Source organism: Zonotrichia leucophrys, chromosome 4 (assembly GCF_028769735.1).
Source record: "Zonotrichia leucophrys gambelii isolate GWCS_2022_RI chromosome 4, RI_Zleu_2.0, whole genome shotgun sequence".
NCBI lineage: Eukaryota > Metazoa > Chordata > Aves > Passeriformes > Passerellidae > Zonotrichia > Zonotrichia leucophrys.
In genome coordinates, this window is record NC_088173.1 from 70858301 (window position 1) to 70885471 (window position 27171).

Below are 27171 nucleotides of genomic sequence, written 5' to 3' on the forward strand. Positions count from 1 at the left end.
GCGCTGTGCCACGCTCCAGTCCCAGTGTGATCCCAAAGGGTCCAGGTCCATTCCCAGGAGCAGCAGCTCCCGGATCCCTCTGGAGAAGCCAAATCCCAACTCCCGCCGGCCCGGGAGCTGTGGAGGCTCCGGTCCCAGGAGGGACAGGGGATGTTGGCCATGGAGCAGGAGCAGCGGGAATTCTGCTGTGCCCCGGAGCTGTGCCAGCGGGGACACGGCACAGATCCACAGGGATCCCGAGGGTGTCCCCAAGGGATGAGCCAGGGCACAGCCCACGGGCACAGAGATCTGGCCTGGTGGCTGGACTTCATCACCCAGGAGATGTCCCACATGGAGGAATTCATCGACCAGGAGCTGCGCCAGAAGAAAGCCTGGGGAGACCCGGAACTGTGCCAGGGGCACGGCAACGGGTGCCAGGATCTGTCCCAATGGCGGGAATTCACCAACCAAGAGTGGCGCCAAGGAGAAGCCAATGAATCCCAAGAGTGGCGCCAAGGGGAATCCAATGGATCCCAAGAGTGGCGCCAAGGGGAATCCAATGGATCCCAAGAGTGGCGCCAAGGGGAAGCCAATGGATCCCAAGAGTGGCGCCAAGGGGAATCCAACAGATCCCAAGAGTGGCGCCAAGGGGAGGCCAATGGATCCCAAGAGTGGCGCCAAGGGGAACCCAATGGATCCCAAGAGTGGCGCCAAGGGGAAGCCATCAGATACAAAAGTGTGTCCCAATGGGAAGATCTGATCAACCAGGAGATGTCCCAAATGGAAGAACTCTTCGACCAGGAGATGTTCCAGATGGAAGAACTCTTCGACCAAGAGACGTCTCATGCGGAAAACTTCACTGACCAAGAACTGTGGCAAGGGAACGCCAAGAGATACCAGGAACGGTGCCAAGGGAACGCCAAGGGATACAAAACTGTGTCCCAATGGGAAGACTTAATCCACCAGGAGATGTTCCAGATGAAAGTATCCATCAACCATGAGACGTCCCACATGGAAGGATCCATCAACCAGGAGATGTCCCAGATGGAAGAATCCATCAGCCATGAGACATCCCACATGGAAGACTTCACCAACCACAAGATGTCCCAAATGGATGAATCTATCAACCAGGAGATGTTCCAAATGGAAGAATCCATCAACTGCAACATGTCCCACATGGAAGACTTCACCATCCAGGAGATGTCCCAAACGGAAGGATCCATCAACCAGGAGATGTCCCACATGGAAGAATCCATCAACCAGGAGATGTCCCACATGGAAGGATCCATCAACCAGGAGATGTCCCACATGGAAGAATCCATCAACCAAGACCCGTGGCAAGGAGAAGCCAAGAGACACCAAGAACAGCACCAAGGGAAAATCAATGGATACAAAACTCTGTCCCAATGGGAAGCCTTAATCCAGCAGGAGATGTGCCAGATGGAAGAATTCATCAACCACGAGATGTCCCAGATGGAAGAACTCGCTGACCAAGAGCCGTGCCGAGGGGACACCGAGACACACCCAGAGCAGCGTCACGGCAATGGCAGGGGACACAGAACTCTGTCCCAGTGGGAAGACGTCACCAACCAAGAGAGATCCCAGTGGGAAAGACTTTCCTGACCAGGAGCTGTGCCCAGCAGAGCAGGGGCACATCCTCACCCACACCATGGCTGCGGGGTCAGCTCCCTCCAGCCCTGCCCATCCCGGCCTTTCCCGCACGGAGCCCGGCGCTGATCCCACCTCAGAGAAGCTCAGCATTCCCAGGAGTTAATCCCAGTTTCCCCTTCTGACTCACCTCAAGTTCACAGGAAATGGTTCCCATGTGCTCCCCAAAAAGGCAGGGGGTGCCCAGCCACGGGCAAAGGAATTAATTAAAGGAATTAAAGGAATTCCTGAATTCCTGTGGCTCTGTCGGCTGCTAATGAGCCCCAGGAGGGGTTGAGGCTCCAGGGGTGTCCCCAGGTTTGAAATGTCACCGTGGAACTGAGGGGGCAGGGACTCATGGAATTGTTTGGGTTGGGAAAATCCCTCTGAGACCACCGAGTCCGGCTCTGCCCAGGCCACCACTGCCGTGTCCCCAAGTGCCACAGGCACAGGGCTGGTGAATCCCTTTCCAAGAAGGAATTTCCCCAAAATTATCCAACCTGGCCCAGCCTGAGACCGTTCCCTCTCCTCCTGTCCCTGTTCCCTGGGAGCAGATCCCGGCTCCCACCTGGCTCCAGGAATTCAGGGAGTTTTGGAGGGCCAAAAGTTCCCCCCTGATCCCCCTTTTCTCCAGGCTGAGCCCCTTTCCCAGCTCCCCCAGCTGCTCCTGGAGCTCCAGACCCTTCCCTTGACTCTCTCCATCGATCCCCTGGATCTCCAATGTCCATCCAGAGTCACCAAACCCCAAGGAATGACCCCAAACTCAACGAGCCCCGGGGTGCCTATACAGTAGGAACATTTATTTCCTGGAGACACCTGGAACAGTCTCTCCTCTCGCACGCCGGATGATCGGAGGCACAATTCCAACCCTCTCCTGCTTTGGGTTGGGTCTGTTCCCAGCTCTGATTTTTCACATCATGGATTCTCCTTCCCGACCCCGAATGACCGAGGAAATCCGAACACACAGAGCTGACTGGCCCCGACGTGTGGTGGTTCCTGGGAAGCTCCATCACCTGGAGCTCGGCTCCTCCCCGCCGCTCTCCTGCTGCTTGGCCATGAATTTCTGCGGAGAAGGGAGAAGAGAGAGGTGGTGCTGCAGGGATATCCCAGGATTATCCCCTAAAACCTGGGCCAGAACATCTGGGCCACGTTCAGTCAGCTCCTCCCACGGCCAAGGTGGGATTTGTCCCATAAAAACCCCCCAAATTCCACATGGGAAGCTCCAGAGGGGAACGTGGCCAAATCTCAGGGGGTCAGGATTCCCCACAATCTGGGCATGGAATAAAAATATTCCATATTCCCACTGTATTCCCAAACCCCGTCACACGTGAACTCCTGAATCCAAGGATTTGGGGGGATATTCCCGTTTTTTCTGGTGGTACCTCCATGTTCTGCCGGTGCAGGGGGGTCCTGCAGTGGTTGATCATGGAGGGCTCGTCGGCGTAGAAGAGGGAGCAGATCTGGCAGAAGAATCCGGCCTTGGGCACCAGGATGTCCAGAGCTGAGGACACACCACAGTCACCACACACAGCTCCCACAAACATTCCAGCCTCACCTCCCTCTAGCCACATCTGGGGAAATTACACTTCTTAAACATTCCAAAAAAATCAGGTTTTTCACCCAAGCTGGTCCCTGACCCGTTTCAATCCCCAGGTCATCTCCATTTCCAATAAACACTCCATTTTCTGGGAATAAAACAAGCAATCCCATGGAAGCTGGAGCAGATTTTGAAGGACTGACCCCATGGAAGTTGGAGCAGTTCCTGAAGAACTGACCCCATGGAAAAATGATCCCTGTTGGAGCAGTTCCTGAAGGGATGACCCCATGGAGGAATGACCCACCTTCCTGAAGGATTCATCCAAGGGAAGAGTGACCCACATTGGAGCAGTTCCTGAAAAACTGACCCCATGGAAGTTGGAGCAGTTCCTGAAGAACTGATCCCCATGGAAAAGTGACCCATGTTGGAGTCTGTTCCTGAAGGATTGACCCCATGGAAGTAGGAACAATTCCTGAAGGACCGACCCCATGGAAGTAGGGACAATTCCTGAAGGACTGACTCCATGAACAATTCCTGAAGGACTGACCCCATGGAAGTAGGGACAATTCCTGAAGGACTGACTCCATGAAAATTCCTGAGGGACTGACTCCATGGAAGCTGGACCAGTTCCTGAAGAACTGAGCCCACAGAAATTGGAACAATTCCTGAAGGATTGACCCCATGGAAAAGTGACCCATGTTGGAGCAGTTGGTTCCTGAAGGATTGATTGATCCCATGGAAGAATGACCCACACTGGAGCAGCTCCTGAAGGAAAGACTCCATGGAAAAGTGACCCATGTTGGAGCAGTTCCTGAAGAACTGACCCCATGGAAAAATGATCCCTGTTGGAGCAGTTCCTGAAGGGTTGACCCCATGGAAAAATGACCCACCTTCCTGAAGGATTCATCCAAGGGAAGAGTGACCCACATTGGAGCAGTTCCTGAAAAACTGACCCCATGGAAGTTGGAGCAGTTCCTGAAGAACTGATCCCATGGAAAAGTGACCCATGTTGGAGTCTGTTCCTGAAGGATTGACCCCATGGAAGTAGGAACAATTCCTGAAGGACTGACTCCATGAACAATTCCTGAAGGACTGACTCCATGGAACAATTCCTGAAGGACTGACCCCATGGAAGTAGGGACAATTCCTGAAGGACCGACCCCATGGAAGTTGGAGCAGTTCCTGAAGGACTGACTCCACGAACAATTCCTGAAGGACTGACCCCATGGAAAAGTGACTCATGTTGGAGCAGCTCCTGAGGGACTGACCCCATGGAAGCTGGACCAGTTCCTGAAGAACTGAGCCCACAGAAATTGGAACAATTCCTGAAGGATTGACCCCATGGAGAAGTGACCCATGTTGGAGCAGTCTGCTCCTGAAGGATTGATTGATCCCATGGAAGAATGACCCACACTGGAGCAGCTCCTGAAGGACTGACCCCATGGAAAAGTGACCCATGTTGGAGCAGTTCCTGAAGAACTGACTCCATGGAAGTGGGAGCAGTTCCTGAAGGACTGACCCCATGGAAAAATGATCCCTGTTGGAGCAGTTCCTGAAGGGTTGACCCCATGGAAAAATGACCCACCTTCCTGAAGGATTAATCCAAGAGAAGAGTGACCCACATTGGAGCAGTTCCTGAAAAACTGACCCCATGGAAAAGTGACCCATGTTGGAGTCTGTTCCTGAAGGATTGACCCCATGGAATAGGAACAATTCCTGAAGGACTGACTCCATGGAACAATTCCTGAAGAACTGATTCCATGGAAGCTGGAGCAGTTCCTGAAGAACTGAGCCCAGAGAAATTGGAACAATTCCCGAAGGACTGACCCCATGGAAAAGTGACCCATGTTGGAGCAGCCTGCTCCTGAAGGATTGATTGATCCCATGGAAGAATGACCCACACTGGAGCAGTTCCTGAAGGAAAGAATCCATGGAAAAGTGACCCATGTTGGAGCAGGTCCTGAAGAACTGATCCCATGGAATTGGTAGCAGTTCCTGAAGAACTGATCCCATGGAAAAGTGACCCATGTTGGAATCTGTTCCTGAAGGATTGACCCCATGGAAGTAGGAACAATTCCTGAAGGACTGACCCCATGGAAGTAGGAACAATTCCTGAAGGACTGACTCCATGGAACAATTCCTGAAGGACTGACTCCATGGAAAAGTGACCCATGTTGGAGCAGCTCCTGAGGGACTGACCCCATGGAAGCTGGACCAGTTCCTGAAGAACTGAGCCCACAGAAATTGGAACAATTCCTGAAGGATTGACCCCATGGAAAAGTGACCCATGTTGGAGCAGTCGGTTCCTGAAGGATTGATTGATCCCATGGAAGAATGACCCACACTGGAGCAGTTCCTGAAGGAAAGAATCCACGGAAAAGTGACCCATGTTGGAGTCTGTTCCTGAAGGATTGACCCCATGGAAGTAGGAACAATTCCTGAAGGACTGACTCCATGGAACAATTCCTGAAGGACCGACCCCATGGAAATTCAGGAAGTTCCTGAAGGACTGACCCCACACAAGTTGGAGCAGGGACCTGATTAATTCCTGAAGGATTCATCCCACGGAAAAAGTGACCCACAACAGAGCAGCTCCTGGAGGAAAGACTCCGTGGAAGTGACTCATGTTGGAGCAGCTCCTGAAGGACTGACCCCAAGGAAGCTGGAACGATTCCTGACCCCATGGAAGCTGGAACAATTCCCGACCCCATGGAATTCAGTATATCCCTACATCCTCATTTCACAGCCCTGGCAGCAATCTCCTCCTTTCCAGACACGGAATGTTGGGAATAAAACTCGCCACAGGATGGGAACCCTCAGGAGACACCACACTGCACCCCGCTAATAATCAATAATTCCACCTGGATTTGGAAATTTCCGGAAAAAAAACTTTCCATGAGAGGCTTCTGATTTTAACCAACTAGTTAAACATGGATTTGGAGGAGCCAAGAAAAACCATGGATTCTGGGCCCTGGCTCTGAGGTTCTCTGTGGTGGTGAGGCACAGGAGGAGTTTTCAAACGGGCAGGAAAGAATCTCCTAGCCAGGAAAACCTGGAGCATTTCAGGGGATTCCTTTGGATTTACCTTTGGGAGTGCTCTGCGTCTTGGGGACACCTGGAAAAGTCGTTTTCTTCTGCTGAGGCTTTGGTTCTGCATCTTCTGATCCCAGCTGAGCTGCTGGAGACAGAAATGCATGTTGGGATGGAATCATGGAAGCACGGAGTGATGGAATGGAAGCATGGAACAGAATCACGGAATGATGGAATGGAACCATGGCATGGTTTGGGTTGGGAGGCACCTAAGAGACACGGACAGGGACACCTTCCGCCAGCCCAGGTGGCTCCAAGCCTCGTCCAAGCTGGCCTTGATGTTCCTCACCTTTTGGCTTGGAGATTTCAGCCATTTCATCCTCTGGATTTGTATCTCCTAGAATTCCCATTTCTTCTGGTCCTGCAACAGCAACAATATCTTCGTCATCTTCATCCTCGGGCGGGTTCTTCCCTGGGAAAGTGCTTTCCTCCTCTTCATCGCCGACTTCGTCGACCGTAACAAAGTTCAGTTCCTCTTTGAGGTGATTGAAGTCGGCCAGGAAATCATCCTCGTCCTCGTTGACCTCATCCAGAGTCACCAGAGGATTGTCCTCGTTGTCCTCCTGGATTTCGTCCACGGTCACCAAGGCGTTGGGGTCGTCGGGCACCTGGGAGGCCGCGCCCTCCCCGGGGTTGGCCTTGCCCTCCTCGGCGGCGCTCAGCTCCGCGGGCTCGTTGAGGGGCAGCTCCTCCACCTCCCCAATCTCATCCACCGTCACCAAGGGCTCGGCCTTCAGCTCCCGCTCCTCCAATTCCCGCCGGGGCCCGTTCCCGTGGGAGCCCGGCTCCTCCTGCTCCGAGATCTCATCCAGCGTCAGCAGCGCCTGCGGGTCCTTCACCGCTTCCGACAGCTCCTCCTCTTCCACCACCTCATCCACCACCACCAGGCCCTGGGGGTCGACGCCCGGCAGCGGCACCGGCGCCTCCTCCTCCTCCTCCTCCCCGATCTCATCCAAGGTGACAAAGGACAGCTCACCTTCGGCTCCGACACTCTTCCCTTTCCTCTTCTTGGGCGCCGGCTCCGAAGGGCTGCCTTTGGGGGCTTCTTTTCTCTTCCCCCTCGGGGGGTTCCGCCGCGGCACCACCGGAGACTCGGCTTCCTCCAGCACCTCGTCCACCGTGACGAACTCGTCCAGGTTGAACGGGAAGAGCTCTTCCTCCTGGGAATGGAATGGGTCACTGTCATCTCCAGGAGGAACATCCACACATGTTGGGTACAAAAAATAACCCCAAATTTAATTTGAGTGAAAAAACAAAAAAAAAAAGAAATAGTCAGGACTTAAACTCCAGCTTAAACCTGAGTTAATTTAAATTAATGACTCAGAAATTCAACATTTCTGAGTAATTAGTTTAAATTAACTCAGGGTTAACCTCATCCACCGTGACGAACTCATCCAGGTTGAACGGGAAGAGCTCTTCCTCCTGGGAATGGAATATTTAACTGTAATCAACAGCAGGATATAAAAAATAACCCCACATTTCATTTGAGTGAAAAAAAAAAAAAAAGTGGTCAGGGCTTAAATTGCAGCTTAAACCTGAGTTAATTTAAATTAATGACTCAGAAATTCAACATTTCTGAGTAATTAATTTAAATTAACTCAGGGTTAATCTCATCCACCATGAGGAACTCGTCCAGGTTAAAGGGAAGAGCTCTTCCTCCTGGGAATGGAATATTTAACTGTAATCAACAGCAGGATATAAAAAATAACCCCAAATTTAATTTGAGTGAAAAAACAAGCAAAAAAGTGGTCAGGGCTTAAATTGCAGCTTAAACCTGAGTTAATTTAAATTAATGACTCAGAAATTCAACATTTCTGAGTAATTAGTTTAAATTAACTCAGGGTTAACCTCATCCACCGTGACGAACTCGTCCAGGTTGAACAGGAAGAGCTCTTCCTCCTGGGAATGGAATGGTTCACTGTCATCTCCAGGAGGATATAAAAAATAACCCCAAATTTAATTTGAGTGAAAAAAAAAACCCAAAAAATGGTCAGGGCTTAAATAAAACCTGAGTTAATTTAAATTAATTACTGAGAAATTCAACATTTCTGAGTAATTTAAATTAACTCAGGGTTAACCTCGTCCACCGTGATGAACTTGTCCAGGTTGAACGGGAAGAGCTCTTCCTCCTGGGAATGGAATATTTAACTGTAATCAACAGCAGGATATAAAAAATAACCCCAAATTTAATTTGAGTGAAAAAACAAAAATAAAAAAAAATAGTCAGGGCTTAAATTGCAGCTTAAACCTGAGTTAATTTAAATTAATGACTCAGAAATGTTGAATTTCTGAGTAATTAATTTAAATGAACTCAGGTTTAGTTCAGGAAGCCAAAGTCCTCTGGAAAAATTGCAGCAGGTCAAAATTCCATGGGTAAAACTCAATGGATGAAATTCAGCAGATAAAAATCAATGGGTAAAATCCAGTGGGATAAAGGTCTATCCACAAAATTCAGTGGATAAAATTCAACTGATAAAATTCAGTGGATAAAATTAAAAAGACAAAATTAGTTGGATAAAATCCAGCAGATAAAGTTAAAGGGACGAAATTCAACAGGTAAAATTCAGTGGATGAATTTCAGTGGAGAAAGGCAAAAGGGTAAAATTGAAGGGATAAAACTCAGTGGATAAAGTTCAAGGGACAAAATTCAATGGATAAAATTCAGTGGAAAAAAATCAATGGATGAAATTTAATGGAGAAAGGCCAGTGGATAAATTTGAAGGGATAAAACTCAGTGGATAAAGTTTAACAGATAAAATTCAGTGGATAAAATTCAGTGGATGAAATTCAATGGAAAAAAAATCAATGGATGAAATTCAGTGGATGAAATTCAATGGAAAAAAAATCAATGGATGAAATTCAGTGGAGAAAGGCAAAAGGGTAAAATTGAAGGGATAAAATTCAGTGGATAAAGTTCAAGGGACAAAATTCAATGTATAAAATTCAGTGGAAAAAAAATCAATGGATGAAATTCAGTGGAGAAAGGCCAAAGGATAAAATTGAAGGGATAAAACTCAGTGGATAAAGTTTAACAGATAAAATTCAATGGATAAAATTCAGTGGATGAAATTCAATGGAAAAAAATCAATGGATGAAATTCAGTGGATGAAATTCAATGGAAAAAATCAATGGATGAAATTCAGTGGAGAAAGGCAAAAGGGTAAAATTGAAGGGATAAAACTCAGTGGATAAAATTCAAGAAACAAAATTCAATGTATAAAATTCTGTGGAAAAAATCAATGGATGAAATTCAGTGGAGAAAGGCAAAAGGGTAAAATTGAAGGGATAAAACTCAGTGGATAAAATTCAATGGAAAAAGTTCAACAGAGAAAAGTCAATGGATAAAATTCCTGCCAATTCAAAGTTCTGGGTCCTGAGGAACGGGTGTCCCACCCCAAATGATCCCTCTGATTTCTTCCATTGAGAATTCTGAATTTTTGTTACTTTTTCTGCCAAATTATTCCGTCCTACCCTCACGTTTTCATGGATATTTAACACAAACTGTGAAATTGGGATTTGGGGATGGATTTATGGGATCTGATCCCAGCTGGCTCTGTGAGCCTGGAAATGGGGACTGGAGAGATCCAAAGGGAATGGATTCCAAAGGGAATGGATGCAAAATTCCAGCATCAGAGCCCACGGGATCCACGGACACCAGAAGGAAAAAAGGCAGGAATTTGGTGATCCCATTTTGGGAAGAGAGGAAAAGATTCCTGAAAGCAGGAACATCACGGAATCCTGGAATGGTTTGGGTTGGAGAAAATCCTAAATCCCATCCAATCCCAACCCCCTGGAACACCAAAAATCTCCATTTCCATACACTCCATCCTTTGAATCCCACGCTTTTCCATCCTTACCTCCTTCTGTTTTCCAGTGCTGCCGGCGCTGCTTTTCAAAGCTGCAGCACCAGCCCCACCAGGAGCCTGCAAAACGGGACAAAAAATTCCATGAAATCCCAGGAAATCCCAAATCCTCACCTTTGTTTGGATCAAGGAGCTGCTCCGGGGATTTGCCACCAACGGGTGACACCTGGCTCAGCAGCCTCTTTTCCATCTGTGCAGGGCTTGGAAAAGCAAATTCCAGCTCCCCACAGGACACCAGTGGGGTTTATTCCCACTTGGAGCTGCTCCAAGGAATTCAGTTGGGATTTGCTTCCAAAGGATTTTCCAACCAGTTCCACCCTCCTGGTACTGAAGTTGGAGGGAGCCGACCCATCCTTGTTGATCAGCATCGACTCCACTTTATCCATCAACCAGGCACTTTTTATAACAGTGTTAATTCACCTCATGCATATGCAAAACCTGAGCTCCTGATAGGCTGTAGAGAAAACTTCAGCTCCTCCTTTTGTTTACAGTACCTGAAGTTAGTTTATTGAAACCAAGATCAGTGTTCTCACCATGATATGAAAAGTTCTCAAAACCTTTATATCTGTTCCCAGTACGGCCATCTGTTCCTGGAGCAGCCAAGGACAGAATATCGCTTGTTTTTGAGGAAACGGCCTGAGAATCTTGTTGTTTATATAAAAGGTGGCTGAGAATAATTAATAACCTTAATTATTTACAGGATCAAGCCTGGGAAAGGCTGCTTTACAGCAGGCTTCTATCTTTCCCTCAGCTGAGTACCCCCATGGCCTCTTTCTTCAAGCCATGTCTGAACCAGGCTCTCCCCATCCTGGTGCAGCTGAAAGGAACCACCCAGCAGCTCCTGTGGTGGCCCCGGGATTTATGGAAAAGGGATGATCCCGGAATCCCAGAGCGGGAGAAGCTCAGGGAACACCCGGGCACTCCCGCCCTCCTCACCTGATTTTCCTTGGTGCCAGATGTCCCGCTCTCCCTGCTGGCTCTGCTTTGAGCTCGTGGCAGATTCCAGCTGGGAATCCTTTTCCTGCTGGGATGAGCTCTTCCCGCCGTCCCCCTGCGCTTCCGCTCCGGAATTCCCGTTCCCTTTCCGTGGGCTGTTCCCAGCTCCCGGCTGAGCCGCGGTTTTGGGCGGGATTTTCTTCTCCAGTCCTGCTTTGGGGGGGATTTTCTGCTCCCCAGCTCTTGCCAGGGCAGGCTCGGTGATCCTGACGGGAATTTTCTGTTTCAGGATGTCCGGGACAGACACCACTGCCTTCAGCAGGGTTTTCCCAATGCAAGATTCCTTCAGGGACGCAGCGGGATTTACCGGAGCGGCCGCGTGGTTTTCTTCGGATTTTGCAGCTCCCATCCCTTTATTTTGTGGGATTTTAACCGAACTTCCCCCGTGCGTCTCACCAACAGCATTCCCAGAGTTCTCCCCACCCTTGGGGGATGTTTTTCCCGGTGTTTTCTCCAGTTCTGTCCCAGCCTCGCCCCCAGTTTTCCCTGGATTCTCCCCAATTTTGGGCACGGATTCCTCCGCTGTCGCCTCTCTCTCTGCTCCGGCCACATCCAGTTTTTTCCCTGGAGCATCCGGAGGTTTTGGGACAGCTCTCCTCTCCGTGGCCGGTTCCTGGCTGCTTTTCCCAGCCTCGGGAGCGGGAGCTTTCTCCGGCTCCGTGCCGGGCTGGGTGACCCCGGGTGACACCGCGGGCGCCTCCCCCGAGCTCGGGGACGCTCCAGGGACGGCTCCCGGCGCTGCCCCGGCCCTGCTGGGTGATCCCAGAGGCTCCTCAGCGGGAGCAGAGGGCTCCTCATCCTCCTTTGGGATGATTTCCAGCTCCGGCCCATCCCGAGATTTGTCCGTGCCCGCTCCGCAAAGCGGCGCCGGTTTCTCCTCCGACCCCGCTGCGGGCGATTTGCTGCCAGCAGGATCCACGGGAATTCCAGGATCCAACCCCTCCACGTCCATCCCTGCGGGCGATTCCCCGGCTGCTCCTCCTGTCTGCGGCTCGGGAATCTCCAGCTGTCCCGCTGGAATCTCCTCCGGGACATTTGGGGTGGGAATTTGGCCTTTCTTGGCCTCTCCCGATGGATTCCCCGCTGGTGTTTGCACCGTTCCTGATCCCTCTGGGATTTTTTTCAAGCCAGAGCTAAAAGCATTTAAAAGAAACAAAAATCAAACCATGGGGGGGGGGGGGAGAGAATTCCAGAAGTCTCAGAAAGCTCCGGATGCCACCGGTGGGAGTTTTTCCTGGAGCATGAGGAAATGGGATTGGGAATTCTGTGGGAAAAGGCGGCACTCGAGGTGAATAATTCACATTTTGGAGACCTCAGGCCTTGGAAAATTTCCATCCCACGGAGGGAAAACTGGGAATACCCCAGCAAAAGGATGCTCCTGGATAAGGGAATTACAGCAGCTCCCAATCCCGAGAGAGCAGGTTTGGATTTGGGATCAGGTTTTGGTTTGGGTTTAAAATCCCTGATTTCCATGGAAAAACCTCTGGGATAACGCAGCCCAAGGTGCCACAGGACGGAGCTTTCCAGGGAATTTCAGACTTCCCTGAGGGAAAGAATCCCACGGGATGAGCTTGGGAAGGGCTGGAATTAGGGATGGCTGTGCCCTGGAGCACACATTCCAGCAGAATTCCAGCAGGGAATTTCTGCTCCAAAACCTGGAAAAATCAGGATTGTCCAGGAGAGCGGGATTTGGGATCCTCCAAAGGGATTTTCCCATCAATTCAACACTTCTGGCTGGGCTCAGTTGGTTTTCCACTGGGATGCATGGAAAACTCCTGGGATTAAATGGAAATCCCCACCCTGGATTCATGGAAAATGTGACCTGGGAAAAGCAGAGCCCAGGAGTGAAGTTTAATTAATTAAAGTTTCAGAAAAAATAATTAAGAATTAAAATAATAATTCAGCTGTTTTCTGCTCCCTAACAAATGGATTAAATTAATTGTGTGGAGCAGGGAAAAACATGGACTTTCCAACTTTTCGGGAGTTGGGATTCATGGAAAAGTCACATTTTAATTTTAATTTTGAATTCCACTTGTCTGGAATCAAGAAGTGGCTGTGAAGAAGAGATTCCCATTAATTTGGGAATTAATGCTCCCAAAATTCAGCAGTTTCATGGAATGACAAGGAAAGAAATGGGATCTGGGAATACAGAGCTTTTTCCATAACAGAATTCCTTAAATTTCAGGATGATCCTTACACAATTTGGGGCTTTTAACCACAAAACTCATCCAGAAATTCGAGTTGGAATCACAGAAAAAAAAGGATCGAAGCCATATTTAACAAAAATTCCTAAAAATTTCTGGGAATTCAGCAATCGGGAAAAGGCATTCCAGAGGCAGGGATAGAGGGAAGAGCTGCAGGATGGAATAAAAGCAACAAGAGGAGCCAGGACATGAGCAGGGGAAAAAACAAGGAAAAACTCCACAGAAATTGGGATTTCACGCCATTTTTCCATGATTTTTTTTTTAATGAATCCCAAATATTTTGGCTCTGGAGGACGTGGAGTGGGAAGGAGAAGCAGCAGGACACAGCTGGAGGGAGGCTCAGCAATCCCTAATCGTGGATGAACATTCCAAGAGGGAAAAGAAATGGATACAATTCCCAAAAATCCTCGCAGGCTGTACCTTCCTTTGCTCCCATCCTCTCTCTTCACTTCCTTTTTCCCGGTTTCAGCCTGGAAAAAACAAAAATCCCAATCCCTGAGGGTGAAATCCCAGCCCTGAGGGAAAAATCCAAATCCTGAGGGAAATCCTATCCTCGAGGAAAAAATCCCAAACTCTGAGGGGAAAAAACCCAACCCTGAAGGAAAAATCCCAACCCTGAGGGAAATCCCATCCTTGAGGGAAAAAATCCCAAATCCTGAGGGAAAAGTCCCAAACCCTGAGGGAAAAATCCCAAACCCAGAGGGAAAAAATTTCTGACTGTGAAGGAAATCTCATTCTTGAGGGAAAAATCCAAACCCTGAGGGAAAAATCCAAACCCTGAGGGAAATCTCATTCTTGAGGGAAAAATCCCAACCTGAGGGAAAAATCCAAATCCTGAGGGAAATCTCATTCTTGAGGGAAAAATCCCAAACCCTGAGGGAAAAATCCAAATCCTGAGGGAAATCTCATTCTTGAGGGAAAAATCCCAACCTGAGGGAAAAATCCAAATCCTGAGGGAAATCTCATTCTTGAGGGAAAAATCCCAACCTGAGGGAAAAATCCAAATCCTGAGGGAAATCTCATTCTTGAGGGAAAAATCCCAACCTGAGGGAAAAATCCAAATCCTGAGGGAAATCTCATTCTTGAGGGAAAAATCCCACACCCTGAGGGAAAAATCCCAAACCCTGAGGGAAAAAATCCCAAATCCTGAGGGAAAAGTCCCAAATCCTAAGGGAAAATTCTAACCCTGAGGGGGAAATCCCAATCATGAGGGAAAAAAGTCCCAAATCATGAGGAAAAATTAAAACCCTGACAGGAAAATCACGATCCTGACAGGAAAATCATGATCCTAAGGGGAAAATACATCCTTGAAGGAAAAAAACCCTAAACCCTGAGGGAAAAATCCCAGTCCTGAGGGAAATCACATTCTTGAGAGAAAATATCCCAACCCTGAGGGAAAAATCATGATCCTGAGGAAAATCCTATCCTTGAGGGAAAATATCCCAACCTCTAAGTAAAAATCCCAACCCTGAGGGGGAAATCCCAGTCCTGAGAGAAAAATACCATCCTTGAAGGGAAAAATCCCAATCCCCGAAGGAAATCCCAAACTCTGAGGGGAATATCCCAAACCTTGTCGGGAAAATATCCCAACCCTGAGGGAAAATCTTGACCCTGGGGGGAAAAAATTCCAACCCTGACAGAAAAATCCCAATCATGAGGGAAAAACCCAATCCTGAGGGGGAAATCCGGACTCTGAGGGCAAAATCCCAATCCTGAGGGAAAAATTCCAACCCTGAGGGAAAAAAATTCTGACTGTGAGGGAAATCCTAAACTCTGAGGGAAAAATCCCAAACCCTGAGGGAAAAATCCAAATCCTGAGGGGGAAAATCCCAACCTTGAGGGAAAAAAATCCCAAACCCTGAGGGAAAAATCCAAATCCTGAGGGAAATCTCATTCTTGAGGGAAAAATCCCAAACCCTGAGGGAAAAATCCCAACCCTGAGGGAAAAAAATTCTGACTGTGAGGGAAATCTCATTCTTGAGGGAAAAATCCCAAACCCTGAGGGAAAAATCCCAACCTGAGGGAAAAATCCAAATCCTGAGGGAAAAATCCAAATCCTGAGGGAAAAATTCCAACCATGAGGGAAGATCTTGGCCCTGAGAGTAAAATCCCAAACCCTGAAGGAACTCCCATCCCACAGCTCTTCACAGAAAGGTTCTCCCATCCCAAAAAAAAACCCCAAATGGTGGAAAATCTGGAATTTTTACCTCAGGAATGTCTCCATGGGAGGACAAGGAGCAGGTGAGTGTGTGTTCTCCTATGGAATATGGATATTGCTGCAGGAAACTGTGCATGGAACGTGCGGATTTGGGGCTGTCCAGCTGCAGGATGGCCTGAGGGGGAAAAAAAAAAATCTTGGTAATTCCTTAATTTATGGATAAAATGAGAATTCTTAAACCTGCTGGAATGTTTTGCTTTTTCCCTGCTATTTTCTAGGTGTAAAAAGGGTTAAAAGTCACTTTAAAATGGCTCAATTTGGGTCCTAAAGGTGGAACTAAACTTGGGTTTTTTGGGATTTAAAAGATGTTTTTTCTGGATTTGGGGATTTTTCACTTTCAAAATATTCTCCAGGTTTTTGGGGTATTCTCCTTGGTTTTTTTAGGATTTGAAAAGTATTTCTTTGGGTTTTTGGGATTTTCCTGGTTTTTCTTGGGATTTAAAAGATACTGCCTTGGAATTTTAGGATTTAAAAAATATTTTCAATAGATTTTGGGATTTAAAGGGCATTTTCCTTGTTTATTGGAGATTTAAAGGACATTGGCCTTGGATTTTATAGAATATTTCCATGGGTGTTTTCTTTTTGTTTTTGGGACTTGAAAAACATTTCCTTGGTTTTTCTGTGATTCAAAGGATATTTTCCTTGTTTTTCTTGGGATTTAGAAACATTTTCTTAATTGTTTTTCCTTATTTAAAGACCATTTCCTTGGTTTTTTTGGGATCTAAACCCTAAAAAATCCCACACAAACCTCAGCAATTCTGCCATTCCCACTCTTTCCAATTCCCAAAAATTCCCAACCCCTCATCCCCAAGTCCCCAAAATTCCCCCCAAAAATCCACTAAAACCTTCCCAAAAATTAAAAAAAAAGTCCTCCAGATCCACTAAAAACTCCCCAAAAATTTTTAAAAAATCCTTCCCAAAATTATAAAAAATTCCCCAAAAATCGTAAGAAATCCCAAAAAATCCACAAAAAAAAATTAAAAATCCCCCACATTTCCACAGAAACCCTCCAAAATTCAAAATAATTCTGAAATAATCCATTAAAATTCCCAAATAAATCCACCAAAAATCTCCCAAAAATTCCAAGAAGATCCCCAAAAATGTCAAAGGAAAAGACCAAAGGGAGGAAAGGGCAGAAAAGGAGGAAAAATGGAAAGAAGGAAACGGGGAAAAGGGGGAAGGGGAAAAAGGGAAGGGGAAAAGGAGGAATAAGGTAGGAAAGAGGAAACAGGGACAAAAAAAAGGAAAAATGGAAAGGATGAAGAAAGCAAGGGTGGAAAGGAAAAAATGGGAATATAGAGAAAAATTTTTTAAAAATCCTCCAAAATCCCAATAAATTTAAAAAAAAGTCCCTAAAAATCTCCAAAAATTATGGAATTTTCCCCCAAATTCCTCAAAACCATTTTCCCTTATTTTTTCCCTGCAAACTCAATTTTCCCTGAATCCCTTTGCCAAAAATCCCCCAAAATTTCCCAAAAAACCCCATTTTTGCCCAATTTTTCCCCTGTTTTACCTGGTTCTGTTTGCTGAGCACAGCACAGAGCTCCACCTTGCCAAGCACAACCCGACACAAACCAGCTCCAGTCCCCAGTAACCCTCTGCCAAAAATCCCCCAAAATTTCCCAAAAACCCCCATTTTCCCCCATTTTTATCCCATTTTACCCGGTGTCTGTTGCTGAGCACAGCACAGAGCTCCACCCTGCTAAAGCGCAGCCCTGCACACACCAGCTCCAACTCCTGAATTCCTCATCCAAAAATCCCCCAAATTTCCCCAAAATCCCCCAAAATTTCCCAAAAATCCCCCAAATTTCCCCATTTTCCCCACGTTACCCGGTGCCTGTTGCTGAGCACGGCGTAGTGCTCGACGCGGCCGAAGCGCAGCCCCGCACACACCAGCTCCAACTTTTGAATTCCTCATCCAAAAATGCCCCCAAAATTTCCCAAAAATCCCCAAAATTCCCCATTTTCCCCCATTTTTCCCCTTTTCCCCCATTGTTACCCGGTGTCTGTTGCTGAGCACAGCACAGAGCTCCACCTTGCCAAAGCGCAGCCCCGCACACACCAGCTCCAATTCCTGAATTCCTCATCCAAAAATCCCCCAAAATTTCCCCATTTTCCCCCAAATTTCCCCATTTTCCCCCATTGTTACCCCGTATCTGTTGCTGAGCACAGCACAGAGCTCCACCTTGCCAAGCACAACTCGACACAAACCAGCTCCAACTCCTGAATTCCTCATCCAAAAATGTCCCAAAATTTCCCCAAAAATCCCCCAAAATTCCCCCAAAATCCCCCAAATTTCCCCATTTTTGCCCATTTGTCCCCATTGTTACCCGGTGCTGGTTGCTGAGCACAGCACAGAGCTCCACCTTGCCAAGCACAACTCGACACAAACCAGCTCCAGTCCCCAGTAACCCTCTGCCAAAAATCCCCCAAAATTTCCCCATTTTTGCCCATTTTTGCCCATTTCCCCCCATTGTTACCCGGTCCCAGTTGCTGAGCACAGCACAGAGCTCCACCCTGCCGAAGCGCAGCCCCACACACACCAGCTCCAACTTTTGAATTCCTCATCCAAAAATCCCCAAAAATTTCCCAAAAAATCCCCATTTTCCCCCATTTTTTCCCCTGCAAACCCCAATTTTCCTCTGCTGTACCGTTTCCACAAAAAAACCCATTTTTCCCCTGTTTTACCTGGTTCTGTTTGCTGAGCACAGCACAGAGCTCCACCTTGCCCAAGCACAGCCCCACACACACCAGCACCAACTTTTGAATTCCTCATCCAAAATTTCCCCAAAAAAAACCCATATTCCCCCAAATTTCCCCATTTTCCCCCATTTTAATCCCATTTTACCCGGTGTCTGTTGCTGAGCACAGCACAGTGCTCCACGCGGCCGAAGCGCAGCCCCGCACACACCAGCTCCAGCTCCTGAATCCCTCTGCCAAAAATCCCCAAAAATCCCCCAAAATTTCCCCAAAAATCCCCCAAAATTAATCCCAAATTTCCCCATTTTTGCCCATTTCCCCCACTGTTACCCGGTGTCTGTTGCTGAGCACAGCACAGTGCTCCACCTTGCCAAGCACAACTTCACACAAACCAGCTCCAATTCCTGGATCCCTCATCCAAAAATCCCCCAAAATTTCCCAAAAATCCCCCAAAATTTCCCAAAAATCCCCCAAAATTTCCCCATTTTCCCCCATTTTTGCCCATTTTCCCCCATTTCCCCACGTTACCCGGTGCCGGTTGCTGAGCACAGCACAGTGCTCCACGCGGCCGAAGCGCAGCCCCGCACACACCAGCTCCAATCCCTGAATCCCTTTGCCAAAAATCCCCCAAAATTCCCCAAAAATCCCCCAAAATTCCCCAAAAATCCCCAAAATTTCCCAAAAATCCCCCAAATTTCCTCATTTCCCATTGTTACCCGGTGCCTGTTGCTGAGCACGGTGTAGTGCTCCACCTTGGCAAGCACAGCCCTGCACATACCAGCTCCAACTTTTGAATTCCTCATCCAAAAATCACCCAAAATTCCCCAAAATTTCCCAAAAAAACCCCATTTTTCCCATTTTTATCCCTTTTTACCCGGTTTCTGTTGCTGAGCACGGCGTAGTGCTCGACGCGGCCGAAGCGCAGCCCCGCACACACCAGTGCCAATCCCTGAATTCCTCATCCAAAAATCCCCCAAAATTTCCCAAAAAATCCCCATTTTCCCCCATTTTTTCCCCTGCAAACCCCAATTTTCCTCTGCTGTACCATTTCCCCAAAAAACCCCATTTTCCCCCAGTTTTACCCGGTGCCTGTTGCTGAGCACAGCACAGAGCTCCACCTTGCCAAGCACAACCCAGCACACACCAGCTCCAATCCCTGAATTCCTCATCCAAAAATCCCCCAAAATTTCCCCAAAAACCCCATTTTCCCCCATTTTTGCCCATTTTCCCCCATTTCCCCCATTGTTACCCGGTGTCTGTTGCTGAGCACGGCGTAGTGCTCCACGCGGCCGAAGCGCAGCCAGCTCCAACTTTTGAATTCCTCATCCAAAAATCCCCAAAAAATTCCCCCAAAATTTCCCATTTTCCCCCAAAATTTCCCCAATTTTTGCCCATTGTTACCCGGTGTCTGTTGCTGAGCACGGCGTAGTGCTCGACGCGGCCGAAGCGCAGCCCCGCACACACCAGCTCCAGCTCCCGGTAGCCCTCGGCCGGGAGGAGGTCCACCAGGTGCGCGACGGGCAGAGGGGCGAGCGGGGGAAGGGTCGGGCATGAGGGGAGAACGGGGGGGAAAGGGGAAATAAAAAAGGGGATAAAAAAAGGGGGAAAATGGGAAAAAAGGGAAAGAAATGGAAAAAAAGGGATGGGGAAAAAAGGGGGAAAGGAAAAAGGGGGAAAGAGAAAAAGGGGAAAGGAAAAAAGGGGGAAAAAGGGAAAAAGGGAAAAAGGGAAAAAAAGGGAATAAAAAGGGAAAAAAGGGAGGGAAAGGAGGGAAAAAGAAAGGGAGAAAAAGGGAAAAAAAGGGAAAGGAAAAAGAAAAAGGAAAGGGGAAAAAGAAAAGGGAAAGAAAAGGGAAAAGGAAGAAAGGAGAAGAAAAAACGAGGGGGGGAGAAAAGGGAAAAAAGGGGAAAGAGAAAAAGGGGGAAAAAGGGGGAAAAAAGGGGAAAAAAAGGGAATAAAAAGCAAAAAAAAAAGGGGAAAATGGGGAAGAAAGGGAAAAAATGAGGGGGGGAAAAAAGGGGAAAAAAGGGAAAAGAGAAAGGGGGGAGGGAGAGAAAAGGGAAAAGGGAGAAAAAAGGGGAAAAAAGGGAATAAAAAGCAAAAAAAAGGGGGAAAAAGGGAAAGAAAGGGAAAGAAATGGAAAAAACAAGGGGGGAAAAAAAGGAGAAAAAGGGGGGAGAAGGGAAAAGGGGAAAAAAAAGGGAAAAGGAAAAAAGGGAAAAAAAGCAAGAAGAAAGGGAAAGAAATAGAAAAAACAAGGGGGAAAAAAGGGGAAAAAGGGAAAGAGAAAAAGGGGAAAAAGGGAGAAAAAAGGGGGGAAAGGGAAAAAAAAGCAAAAAAGAAAGGGAAAGAAAGGGAAAGAAATGGAAAAAACAAGGGGGGAAAAAAGGGGAAAAAGAAAAGGGGGGGAAGGGAAAAAGGGAAAAAAAGGGAAAAAATGAAGGAGAAAGGAAAAGAAAGGGAAAAAGGAGGAAAAGGGGAAAAAGAAAGGGGGGAAAAAGGGAAAAAAAGGGGGAAAGAGGGAAAAAGGGGGAAAAAACAAAAAAAAGGGAGGGGAAGGGAAAAAAGCAAAAAAAAAGGAAAATAAAGGGAAGAAAAAAGGGGGAAGGGAGAAAGGAGAAAACAGAACAAAGAGGGAAAAAAGGGAATAAAATGAAGGGGGAAAGAGGAAAAGGGAAGGGGGAAAATGGGAAGAAAATAGGGAAAAAAAAAGGGAAAAAAAGAGAAAAAAAGGAGAAAAAAAGGAGGGAAAAATGGGGAAAATGGGAAGAAAATAGGGAAAAAAATGGGAAGAAAATTGGGAAGAAAATAGGGAAAAAAATGAGATAAAAAAAGGGAAAAAAGGGAAGAAAATTGGGAAAAAATGGCAAGAAAATTGGAAAAAAAAGAGAAAAAAAAAGGAGAAAAAAAGGAGGAAGAAGGAGAAAAAAAGGAGGAAAAATGGGGGAAAATGGGAAGAAAATAGGGAAAAAATGGGAAAAAAGGGAAAGGAAAAAAGAGAAAAAAAGGAAAAAATGGGAATAAAGGGGCAAAAAGGGAAGAAGGAAAGGGGAAAGAATAGGGAAAGGGGGAAAAGTGAAAAAATGGGAAAAATGGGAGAAAATGGGGGAAAAATCAGGAAAGAGAGGGGAAAGGAGAAAAAGAAGGGAAAAAAAATTTGGGATAATGAAGAGAAAAATTTGGGAGAATGAAGGGAAAAATTTGGGATAATGAGGGGAAAAATTTGGGAGAATGAGGAGAAAAATTTGGGATAATGAGGAGAAAAATTTGGGATAATGAAGAGAAAAATTTGGGATAATGAGGAGAAAAATTTGGGATAATGAGGGGAAAAATTTGGGATAATGAAGAGAAAAATTTGGGAGAATAAAGAGAAAAAATTTGGGAGAATGAAGAGAAAAATTTGGGATAATGAAGGAAAAAATTTGGGAGAATGAAGAGAAAAATTTGGGAGAATGAGGAGAAAAATTTGGGATAATGAGGGGAAAAATTTGGGATAATGAGGAAAAAAATTTGGGATAATGAGGAAAAAAATTTGGGATAATGAGGGGAAAAATTTGGGATAATGAGGGGAAAAAATTTGGGAGAATAAAGAGAAAAAATTTGGGAGAATGAAGAGAAAAATTTGGGAGAATGAGGGGAAAAATTTGGGATAATGAAAAGAAAAATTTGCGATAATGAAGAGAAAAATTTGGGATAATAAAGGGAAAAATTTGGGATAATAAAGAGAAAAATTTGGGATAAAGAAGAGAAAAATTTTGGATAATGAGGAGAAAAATTTGGGATAATGAAGAGAAAAAAATTGGGATAATGAAGGGAAAATTTGGGATAATGAGGGAAAAAATTGGGAGAATGAGGAGAAAAAATTTGGGGTAATGAGGAGGAAAATTTGGGAGAATGAGGAGAAAATTTGGGAGAATGAGGAGAAAAATTTGGGATAATGAGGAAAAAAAATTGGGATAATGAGGAGGAAAATTTGGGATAATGAGGAGAAAAATTTGGGATAATGAGGAGAAAAATTTGGGATAATGAGGGGAAAAATTTGGGATAATGAAGAGAAAAAATTTGGGATAATGAGGAGGAAAATTTGGGATAATGAAGAGAAAAATTTGGGATAATGAAAAGAAAAATTTGGGAGAATGAGGAAAAAAATTTGGGATAATGAGGGAAAAAAAATTTGGGAGAATGAGGAGGAAAATTTGGGATAAAATGGGAAAACTGACCTTGGGATCAGACTCCTGGATGAGAGAGATGAAAACGGCTTCCTTTAGAGAGGAAAAAAAGGATTGGGGTTTAATTAATAATAATTGATAATTGAGCAATAATTAATCATCATTAAAGTGTTCATCATGTAAAAAAATCCCAAATATTTCCTAGGGAAAAATCTCATTTTTTAAACTTCAGGAAGTGCTAAAAAACTTAATTTAAATTCTATTTAAATATTAAAATCTTGCTTGAAGGAGAAAATCGGGAATTTTTTTTCTAGAGTTTTTCCTACAATTCCTGAAATTCCCACAATCCTCAAATTCCCCAAATTCTCCAACTTCCCCCAATCTCACAAAACCCAAATTCCTAAAATTCCCACCATTTCTAAATCCTTTTAATTCTCAATTTTCCCCAAAACCCACAACTCCCAAAATCCCCAAATTGCTCAACTTCCCTCAATCCCAAAATTCCCAAAATTCCCAACTTCCCACAATGTCCCCAACTACTGAAATTCCCCAAATTCTCCAATTTCCCACAATTCCCCAATTTCCCTGAATCCCCAAATCCCCACAATTCCCCAAAATCCCCAATTTCCCTCAATCCTGCAATTCTCACAGTTCCCACAATTCCCCAAAATTCCCAAATTCCCTCAATCCCAAAAATTCCCACAATTCCCACAATTCCTAAAATCCCCACAATCGCCCAAATCTCCAACTCTCCCAATTCCTACAATCCCCACAATTCCCCAATTCCCACAATCCCAAAATTTCCCAACTTCCCCACAACTCTCTCAATTCCCCTCAATTCCCCAATCCCTAATTTCCCTCAATCCCACAATTCCCAAGTCTTCACCATTCCCACAATTCCCAAATTCCCCCAATTCCCACAATTCCTAAATCCTCACACTTCCCCAATCCCCACAATTCTCGCATTCCCCCAATTCCCACAATCCCAGAATTTCCCAACTTCCCCACAACTCCCTCAATTTCCCAATCCTCAACTTCCCTCAATCCCACAATCCCCAAGTCTTCACCATTCCCACAATTCCCAAATTCCCCAATTCCCAAAATTCCTAAAATTCCTAAATCCTCACACTCCCCCAATCCCCACATTCCACCAATCCCAAATTCCCCCAATTCCCAAATTCCCCAATTCCCCAATTCCTAAATCCCCACAACTCGCTCAATTTCCCTCAATTCCCCAATTCCTAATTTCAATCCCACAATTCCCAAGTCTTCACCATTCCCCCAATTCCCAAATTCCCCCAATCCCCACAATTCCCAAATTCCTCCAATTACTAAATCCTCACACTCCCCCAATCCCCAAAATTCTCGCATTCCCCCAATTCCCACATTCCCCAAATTCCCACAATTCCCCCAATTCCCAAATTCCCACAATTCCCCCAATTCCTAAATCCTCACACTCCCCCAATCCCCACAATTCCCGCATTCCCCCAATTCCCACAATTCCCAAATTCCCCCAATTCCCCCAATTCCCAAATTCCCCCAATTCCCCCAATTCCCAAAATTCCCAAATTCCCCAAATTCCCCAAATCCCCACATCCCCACAATTCCCAAATTCCCCCAATTCCCCAATCCTCACACTCCCCCAATACCCCCAATTCCCCAACTTCCCTCAATCCCACGCTTCCCACAATTCACTCAATCCCCAAACCCCAATTCCTCCCGATCCCCACAATCCCCAGGATCCCTCCAATTCCCAAATCCCCAAATCCCCGTTTCCCGGGCTCCCCACCTCGTCCTGCAGGCTCAGCAGCCGCGGCTCGTGCCGGATCTCCAGCTGGTTCCCGCCCAGGCTCATCGGGAAGCTGCCGTAGAATTTCACCATGGACTCGGCGGCTCCGCGCGGGATCTCCAGGAACGCCTGGAAAATTCACACCCACGGCTCCCAAAAATCCCAAAAATTCCCCCCAAAGCTTCCCAACATTCCCAAGCTCGGGTTTCCCGGTACCTTTTTGTGGGAGGAGAGCACCAGCAGGTCCCGCAGGCCCCCGAAGGGCTGGGCCAGGCTGGAGAGCTCGGCCGGGCTGCAGCCCCTGGCGGGCAGGTTGGACACCAGGAGAACGCAGAGCTGAGCGGGGTCAGTGTCATCCTGGGGGGGAAGGAATTCCTGATCCTGATCCCCATCCTGATCCCAATTCCCATCCCAATACCGATCCCCATCCTGATCCTGATCCCCATCCCAATCCTGGCAGGTTGGACACCAGCAGCACACAGAGCTGAGCGGGGTCAGTGTCATCCTGGGGGAGGGATTCCTGATCCTGAGCCTGATCCCGATCCCAATCCCAACCCTGATCCCAATCCTGATCCCCATCCCAATCCTGGCAGGTTGGACACCAGCAGCACACAGAGCTGAGCGGGGTCGGCACCCTCATCCTGGGGGAGGGAATTCCTGATCCTGAGCCTGAGCCTGATCCCAACCCTGATCCCGATCCCAATCCCAGCAGGTTGGACACCAGCAGCAAGCAGCTGCGCTCGGGGTCGGCACTGTCATCCTGGGGGGGAAGGAATTCCTGATCCTGAGCCTGAGCCTGATCCTGATCCTGATCCCGATCCCGATCCTGATCCCAAACTCCATCCCCATCCCAATCCTGATCCCCATCCCAATCCCAATCCCCACACGCAGCTGCACTCGGGGTGAGCGTCATCCTGAGGGGGAAGGAATTCCTGATCCTGATCCTGATCCCAATCCCAATCCTGATCCTGATCCCAATCCCGGCAGGTTGGACACCAGGAGCACACAGAGCTGCTCGGGGTTGGCACCGTCATCCTGGGGGAGGGAATTCCTGATCCTGAGCCTGATCCCAATCCGAATCCCGATCCTGATCCCCATCCCCATCCCAATCCTGATCCCCATCCCAATCCCAGCAGGTTGGACACCAGGAGCACACAGCTCTGCTCGGGGTTGGCACTGTCATCCTGGGGGAGGGAATTCCTGATCCTGATCCTGATCTCCATCCTGATCCCAAACTCCATCCCCATCCCCATCCCAATCCCGGCAGGTTGGACACCAGGAGCACACAGCCCTGCTCGGGGTCGGCACTGTCATCCTGGGGGAGGGAATTCCTGATCCTGAGCCTGATCCCGATCCTGATCCTGATCCCGATCCTGATCCTGATCCCCATCCCAATCCTGATCCTGATCCCAATCCTGATCCTGATCCCGATCCTGATCCTGATCCCCATCCCAATCCCGGCAGGTTGGACACCAGCAGCACACAGCTCTGCTCGGGGTCGGCACTGTCATCCTGGGGGGGAAGGAATTCCTGATCCTGATCCCAAACTCCATCCCAATCCCAATCCCCATCCCACATCCCAATCCCCACACGCAGCTGCGCTCGGGGTCAGCGTCATCCTGGGAAAGAAGGAATTTCTGATCCCGATCCTGATCCTGATCCCAATCCCAATCCTGATCCTGATCCTGATCCCCATCCCAATCCCAGCAGGTTGGACACGAGGAGCACACAGCTCTGCTCAGGGTCAGCATCGTCATCCTGGGGGAGGGAATTCCTGATCCTGATCCCAACCCTGATCCTGATCCCAATCCCGATCCTGATCCCCATCCCGATCCTGATCCCGATCCCAAACTCCATCCCCATCCCAATCCCAATCCCGATCCCGATCCTTATCCCGATCCCAATCCCAATCCTGATCCCAATCCCAATCCTGATCCCAATCCCAATCCTGATCCCAATTCCAATCCTGATCCCAATTCCCATCCCAATCCTGATCCTGATCCCGATCCTGATCCTGATCCCAATCCCAATCCTGATCCCCATCCCAATCCCGGCAGGTTGGACACCAGGAGCACACAGCTCTGCTCGGGGTCAGCACTGTCATCCTGGGGGGAAGGAATTCCTGATCCTGATCCTGATCCTGATCCTGATCCCGATCCTGATCCGAATCCTGATCCTGATCCTGATCCCAATCCTGATCCTGATCCTGATCCCAATCCCAATCCTGATCCCAATCCCGATCCCGATCCCAATCCCAGCAGGTTGGACACCAGCAGCACACAGCACTGGTTGGGGTTATTGTCCTCCTGTGGGGTCAGGGAATTCCTGATCCTGATCCTGATCCCCATCCTGATCCCAATCCCCACACGCAGCTGCGCTCGGGGTCAGTGTCCTGTGGGGGGCACGGAATTCCTGATCCCGATCCCAAACTCCATCCCCATTCCAACCCTGATCCTAATCCTGATCCTGATCCCGATCCCCATCCCAATTCCAATGCCCGCACGCAGCTGCGCTCGGGGTCATCGTCCTCCTGTGGGGTTGTGGAATTCCTGATCCCAATCCTAATCCCAATCCTGATCCCGATCCCAATCCCAATCCCCGCACGCAGCTCCGCTCGGGGTCAGCGTTATCCTGGGGGTCATGGAATTCCTGATCCCGATCCCAATCCCAATCCCAATTCCGATCCTGATCCTGATCCCAATCCTGATCCCGATCCCAGTCCTGATCCTGATCCCCATCCCAATTCCCATAAAATTCCCAAAATCCCACATTTCCCAAACCCCTAAAATTCCCCAAAAATCCCACAATTCCCAAACCCCTAAAATACCCAAACCCCTAAAATACCCAAAAAATTCCCAAAAAACTCCCAAAAATTCTCCCAAAAATTCCCACACATCCCACAATTCTCAAATCCCTAAAATTTCCAAAAAATTCCCAAAAATTCCAAAAAATTCCCCAAAAATTTCCCAAAAATTCCCC

At 47.5% G+C, this 27171-nt stretch overlaps 1 protein-coding gene across 1 annotated transcript in view; it reads right to left on the reverse strand.

The window, feature by feature from the left end:
- Nucleotides 1-2505: 2505 nt before the first annotated feature.
- ZNF638 (zinc finger protein 638) overlaps nt 2506-27171 on the reverse strand; it is a 66292-nt gene continuing 41626 nt past the window's right edge. The window contains exons 17-31 of the mRNA XM_064712322.1: nt 24409-24549; nt 24193-24321; nt 22423-22496; nt 19636-19747; nt 15524-15649; nt 13737-13786; nt 11053-12245; nt 10111-10176; nt 8332-8382; nt 8102-8178; nt 7625-7675; nt 6543-7413; nt 6249-6341; nt 3009-3127; nt 2506-2689 (exon numbers count right to left, since the gene is read on the reverse strand). Coding sequence (XP_064568392.1) covers nt 2636-2689; nt 3009-3127; nt 6249-6341; nt 6543-7413; nt 7625-7675; nt 8102-8178; nt 8332-8382; nt 10111-10176; nt 11053-12245; nt 13737-13786; nt 15524-15649; nt 19636-19747; nt 22423-22496; nt 24193-24321; nt 24409-24549 — 3207 coding nt within the window. The 3' untranslated portion in view covers nt 2506-2635. The remainder of the gene's footprint in view (nt 2690-3008; nt 3128-6248; nt 6342-6542; nt 7414-7624; nt 7676-8101; nt 8179-8331; nt 8383-10110; nt 10177-11052; nt 12246-13736; nt 13787-15523; nt 15650-19635; nt 19748-22422; nt 22497-24192; nt 24322-24408; nt 24550-27171) is intronic.